Source organism: Hippocampus comes, unplaced genomic scaffold (genome assembly GCF_001891065.2).
Source record: "Hippocampus comes isolate QL1 unplaced genomic scaffold, H_comes_QL1_v1.1 scaffold17, whole genome shotgun sequence".
Lineage (NCBI taxonomy): Eukaryota > Metazoa > Chordata > Actinopteri > Syngnathiformes > Syngnathidae > Hippocampus > Hippocampus comes.
The window spans coordinates 1,534,283-1,540,364 of record NW_017805002.1 but is presented as its reverse complement, the minus strand read 5'-3'; the positions used below and the strand labels follow the sequence as shown (position 1 = coordinate 1,540,364).

The 6,082-nt window shown below is 46.2% G+C and overlaps 2 protein-coding genes across 3 annotated transcripts in view; both read right to left on the bottom strand.

The window, feature by feature from the left end:
* The window catches only part of sh2d5 (SH2 domain containing 5), a 9,598-nt gene extending 3,518 nt beyond the window's left edge, over positions 1–6,080 (bottom strand). The window contains exons 1-8 of one of the 2 annotated variants that reach the window (XM_019856727.1): positions 5,855–6,080; positions 4,879–4,944; positions 4,721–4,801; positions 4,288–4,362; positions 4,038–4,184; positions 2,744–2,944; positions 2,473–2,659; positions 628–733 (exon numbers count right to left, since the gene is read on the bottom strand). In XM_019856727.1, the coding sequence (XP_019712286.1) occupies positions 628–733; positions 2,473–2,659; positions 2,744–2,944; positions 4,038–4,184; positions 4,288–4,362; positions 4,721–4,801; positions 4,879–4,929 (848 nt within the window). In that variant the 5' untranslated portion in view covers positions 4,930–4,944; positions 5,855–6,080. The remainder of the gene's footprint in view (positions 1–627; positions 734–2,472; positions 2,660–2,743; positions 2,945–4,037; positions 4,185–4,287; positions 4,363–4,720; positions 4,802–4,878; positions 4,945–5,854) is intronic. The other variant, XM_019856736.1, reaches the window with a different exon arrangement.
* The window catches only part of kif17 (kinesin family member 17), a 35,218-nt gene that overhangs the window by 28,400 nt on the left and 736 nt on the right, over positions 1–6,082 (bottom strand). The gene's annotated exons all lie outside the window — the stretch shown is intronic.

Below are 6,082 nucleotides of genomic sequence, written 5' to 3'. Positions count from 1 at the left end.
ACACACACACACACACACACACACACACACACACACACACACACACACACACACACACACACACACACACACACACACACACACACACACACTCAAAAAGGTTCCCGACCCCTGTCTCAGGGCAATTACTACTCTGCCAAATGACCAAGTGAGTGACTTAGATCAGGTCTCTGGTGAACATCTTAAACATGCTAGTATGAGGTTGGCTCCTCCCCTTGATTTGTTTTACGAGCCTCACGTTTCATGGGATGCTGCCTTTTTCAATGTTGTCTTTTCTGTTGGTCCCGACCACCAAAGGGCAGGTAAAGTGGGCAGCCGTCATAATTGTAGGCCGATAGCATTAGCCTGTATACTCTCCAAAGTACGAGAAAAAAAATGTGTTGCTCACACTAAAAGACCTTATAAGGCTTATTAAGACGACAGACAATCATAGATGCCTCTGTAGTCAGAATGCCAGAGCGTTGTCACGATAACAAAAGCTGGCCTCGCCAAAAAGGCTCATTTCAGGTATGTGCATTACAAATTGTGATCCTTAGAGTATTGTGACATAAACATGTTATACGTGTTAAGAAGACACCTGAAAAGTGCATGAAATAATGACAAAAAAAAAATAATGCATACACTCACGTTGCAATACCGGCCCAACACCACACAGCCTGAGCCAGCGCTTCCTCGGTTTCGGCCAAGCTCGGCATCCGGGGTCGTCTTGCCGAGGTCTTGTCTTGGTCCTTTTCTACTCCACGGACAAGAGAACACCTCCTTAGAACATTGCCACAATGGACACACACACTTTGTCATATACCTGAAGTACACTGATTCCCTGCCTATTTGCGGTTGCCGATTCACACAGTGTATCCTAGTGTTTTTCTTTTTTATGGAACCTACCCTCAGGTCTTTGCTGATCTCCTCTGACCATGTTTTTGTGTGCTTTGCAATGCTTTCAATGTAAAATGCCACAGGATGGTCGGCGAGTAAGAGGTAATTGGTATAAAGGATGAATTGGGGATGAGATCCTGCACAAAATGGATCCGTTCAGGTATCTTTGGGTCTCGTTCATGACTGAGGGAAGGATGAAGTGGGTGATCGACAGACAGATGGGTGCAGCATCTGCTGTGATGAGGACTCTGTATCGGTCTGATGTGGTGAAGGGGCTGAGCCAAAAGGCAAAGCTTCCAATTTACATTTCCTACCCTCATCTATGGTCACGAGTTGAGGGATCTGTCACGACAGAAAGAACAAGATCCCTGATCCAAATTGAGTTTCCTTCGCATGGTGTCCAGGCTCTCCCTTAAAGATAGGGGGAGAAGCTCAATCCTTCGTGAGGAATTTACGAGTTGAGCTGCTGCTACTCAACATTAAGAGCCAAAAAAGGTGGTTCAGGAATCTGCCTCCTGGATGTCTCCCTGGTCTTGTGTTCCAGGCATGCGTCATTGGAAGAAGTACCTTGGGACAGGGAGTTAGGGCTTCCCTGCTAAAGCTTCTGCCCCAGCAACCCGACCCCAGATGAATGGTAGAAAACGGATGGATGGATGCATGTCAAGGAAGTAAGTTGAAGTAGTAGTGCTCAAATTAGAGAATAAAATCTTTGTCAGTGAGGATCAAGTTTAGCCTGGCTTGTTCATGGTCTTGAAGAGTCTTAACCGCATGAGTATGCTTTTGCTCTGCTGAGTGACAATTGAAAAGCTTTAACTGGCAGATTTATCAGGTGTTATTCTTTGCCAATTTGTGTTTTTGCTGGTTGGGAAGCCACGTCATTTACACCCGGGTTCATGCACTTCTGCTGCTTTTGGTGCCATCTGATGGCATCTTGGTGTCAAGCAATGATGATGATGGGGAGGAGATTCATTTTGTCAGGCCATAGCTTTGCCAAATAGGGAAAAAAAAGTGTGTTTCCATTATTTTGTGATGTCTTTCGGCAATTACAAACCTATTTGGGTTTTAAAAGGTAAATCTTACTGCCATCAAGTAACCTAGTTGAAGGGAATTGAGGAGCTTCATTGAGACAAAACTAGTGCTTGACTACACCTTGTGGCAAGTTGGTGACAAGAAACTGTGCTAAATTGAGTTGAAGAGTTTTATTTAGCCAAAAATAGTGCTTTGTCTCCATATTTTACCATCTATTGGCCGTTTTTAAAACCTGTATTCAAGCCATCCACATTTTTTTGAGGCAGGGTTTGGTCCTTTCCCTCGTCTGTGTGTGTGTGTGTATGTGTGTGTGTGTGTGTGTGTGTGTGTGTGCGCGCTCAAATGAATCACTGTACTCTCAAGAATTGAAGACAAACCAACAAGAGAAAAACCAAACATGTTCCAGCTTGTTAAAAGACTCATACGTGAGCACCCGTGGCTGCCTTGCGAAAGCTCATGAAGAAACACCTCCACGTGATCGCCCCATCGAGCAAGCAAGTAAGTACCAAGGGCGTTACCTAATCAACTCCTTGAATCTGGAGAGCGCCCTGTGAACAGCTAGCCCACCTTGTGATGCGTTGAGGCGCTCCTGCACGTGGCGCTGCTTGAGCGGCGTGAACGTAAAGGAGCGATATGCCCCGGAACGCAGCACTTTGTTGCGGATGGCTTTCTTGCGCACTAGGGATGGGGAGGAGGTGGCGAAAACCTCATCTTGGCTGCCAAGCTGCTGCTCGTCGGACGACTTGTCATGTTTCTGCACGGGGGGTAACAAAAAAAAAGGTCAGTCGTGTGTCAGTAACTGCACCGAAATACAAATCAAACTACTTTGTCTGGCGACCTTAGAACCGAACATCAACCCGCGAAAGGGAGCTCTTCTGAAGGACACCAGGGCGCTAACACTGAGCGGAAAGCCGTGGTTGAGAAGCGACGGGTTACGCCGAGGCGCCGAACCGGAAGAACCTTCCTGGGCTTCGTCTGGGTGCTTCTCCAAGTAAGACAGTTGGAAACAGCGGCACAGCAGAAGGTTCAGGAACTGGGCCTAAAAGGAGAGTGGGGCAGGCTCAATCGACTTTCTTCATCCATGCTCACATTGCATACATTAAAACAATCTTTTCTGAATTTATCTGGATAAAGTGTAGTTAAAGTGCAACCAGTCAAGTGCAACCAGTCAAGATACAGTTCCAACAGAAGAGTTGCCTTTGTTACTGGGGAGTTTTTTTTGCTGACTTTTAGACTGCACTTTGCCGAAACGCTTGCGCACAATCCTTCTGGACAAGTCAGTCGATCAATCCTAACACAAGCCATCCAGCAAGTTATTGGGTGGAAATTTCGCTGGATGACCCGAGACCTTCCCACTGAGACCCCTGTCCTTGCAGTCATACTAATACCCAACATATATTACATTAGAACCTATGAGAAACCCGTAAGATGGTACTCGCTCCACTTCACCTCATTTAGGTGCTGGTTCAAAGATGGTGACCCACAAGAGATGCAATTCGGGAGTATTCCAAGACCAATTTTAATTGCTCAAGCACTTTTTAGTGTAGCCAGAAGGCAGAGCAGGATATCCCAAACAATTCTGTACTTGCCAGTTGATCAATTTGTTCCCAGAGGGACTTGAAGAGGGCTTTTGAATCCCTCTTGTTCCAAACTGGCACTGAAGACAAATTTGCCTTGGCAGAATCCTACCTGGCGCCTGTAGCCTCTAGTATGGTATTCAAACAACTCCACCTCCAGAGAAGTGATTCATGGAGGCAGTCGGGGGCAGAAGGAGTAGGGAGTACAAGTCCCAACTGAAAAGAGCTAGTTGAGGTGGCTTGGAAAGCCTTCTAGACACTGCCCCCTGAGGGCGGGATATAGGAGACACTGGAGACAATAGGAGGTGTTCGAGGTATGAGACCATGAGGCATTCAGGGTATGTCCAACCAGGAGGAGCACTTGGGAGCAGACCTGGGATACTGTTAAGGGATTACGCCTCACAGCTGTTCTCCAAGGCCCCTCCAAGTGGAGCTGGAGGAGGTGCCCATTTCTAAAATTGTTGTGTTGTTGAACAGTGATCATTAACGTTCTCTTCCTCTTGGTTTGGGGACAAACAAAGAAGATCTCGGGTGGCGAGCTGGTTGGTCTCTTACAGCTCTGGCGTGTCTGGCTCGAAAAACGTGGCAGTACAACTGGGCGTCGGCGCTGCCTGGGTTGTGGGAGACAAAGGCAAACTGGGAGTCGCTGGGCCGGGCGGTGGACAGTGACACTCTGCGAAGGGCGTGGGCCATCAGGAGGGTCTGCAGGACAGATGACAGGTTGGACCATACGATTGTTGAGTGCAGCTACTAACTAACTAACTAACTAACTAACTAAATAAATAAATAAAATACACATCCATACCGTTTCGTCCTCATCGTACATTTTCACGCCTTTGACGGAGAACTTGATTGATACGGGCCTGCTCTTTTTGCATGTCTGACAGAGCAGAAAGATCAGTGGCGCAGTCAAAGGGGACATATTATTGAAAATTTACTTTTTACTCGCCAATTCAATTTTTCATCTGTTTACAATAATTCTAAAAGTGTCTGTGGGCTGTTTTGCTAATTTACATACCATCCACTACCACAACATGATCTTCGAGGCCAGGCAAAGCTCAAGATACCTTTGAAGGGTGTGTTTTACTCATTCTTTTTTGTTTGTTTGCTTTCATGTTCCTCAAAAGACACCCTGTGTAATTTCATTAAGGTTTTATGGTTTATGTCAACGGTTGAAAAAAAACAAACAAACTGGTTTTGAAACTGGAACAACTTGGAAATCAAGTGGCCGAACTTACTTTCAGGGTCTTTAGGTTCCTATGCAGCTGCTCCATCTGATCATCCAGGCAGCTGTCGTCCACTGAAAATGAGCCTACATACTTTGGAGCCAATAAGTATCATTCAATGTAGAAATTAAAAAAACACATGCGAGTAAGGGCATGAATATAGTGCTGACCTCAGCTGATCTTATCACTGTGCCATCCTCTCTGACTGTTGCTTCGCCCATGACGCCTGGAGATCTCTGCACATGCATACAGTTTACATCAACGTACAAAGAGCTGCGTATAAAAATGTTAAAAGCGGAATTCTCTTTCCCGGCACGTTGGAGGGAATCCAACAGTTTTTGTCAACCATATCATGTCGAATCAACCGAAAGAGGAATGTTGAGATAAAATGCTAAATGGAATGGGTTGATATCCAATATGCATCACGATACACTGGCGCTGACAGTTTCTGCATCTGATAAGCGATGGGTATTTATTTTATTTATTTGGTTGAGGCTGTCCCAAGTGCGGATTTGGGGGGGAAAAGCAGCTAACATGCCTGGGTCACAGTTCTGAGGTCCAGGATACTGCGGCTTCTTCCCACATTCCGAAAACATGCAAGTTAGGTTCATTAAAGACTCTGAGCATGAGCGTTAAGGATTACTTGTCTATATGAGACCTGTGAATCTCTGACGACCAAAGCAGGGTGTGCCCCACTTTTCTCACTTCAAGTCAGGTGGGATGGAGTCCGGTGGACCAGTTTAGCAATTTGAGAGCAATGGAATAGGAAATCGATGAATGAATGTGAATTAAATGTGGTTTTACAAACCTTGCGCCCTCTGATTTTTTTCCCAATGTGTTGATTCTCATCGGAATCAACAAAAGAACATGTTTCCGAGGCACCCCAGATAAATAAATACATAAATCTTTTACACCCTGAGACAGAAACATATATAAACGCGCACACTGATAAAAACACAAGCACGTTTGTGTAAGTGATTAGAAAAAGGTAATGAAGTCAGGCTTTCTCTTCCAATTATCTCGACTAGTTTTCTCACGGCAAAAAAAGTTGGAAAATACGCGAACGCGTCCCAACACGATGCGTTCGCGGACCACCTCCCTTCAAAGCAGAAACCGTTCGTCGACGCCCCCGCCGCCCTCACTCACCTGAAGTCCGGCCGTCAGGGCTCCGGTGGTGCTTCGGCCCAGGTGTCCCGAACTGGGACAACTCGTTGGTGGATGGTGAGGTGGAGAGGAGGGCGAAGACGGGGCGGGAGAAGTCTCCAAACGAAGTTATGTTCGGCTTGCCTCGTGTTGCCTCTTTGATGCCGCTCTAGGATCGCTTCTTGTTCACGGTTAGTGACATCATGCGTCAAAAGGCGGAAGTAGCACACC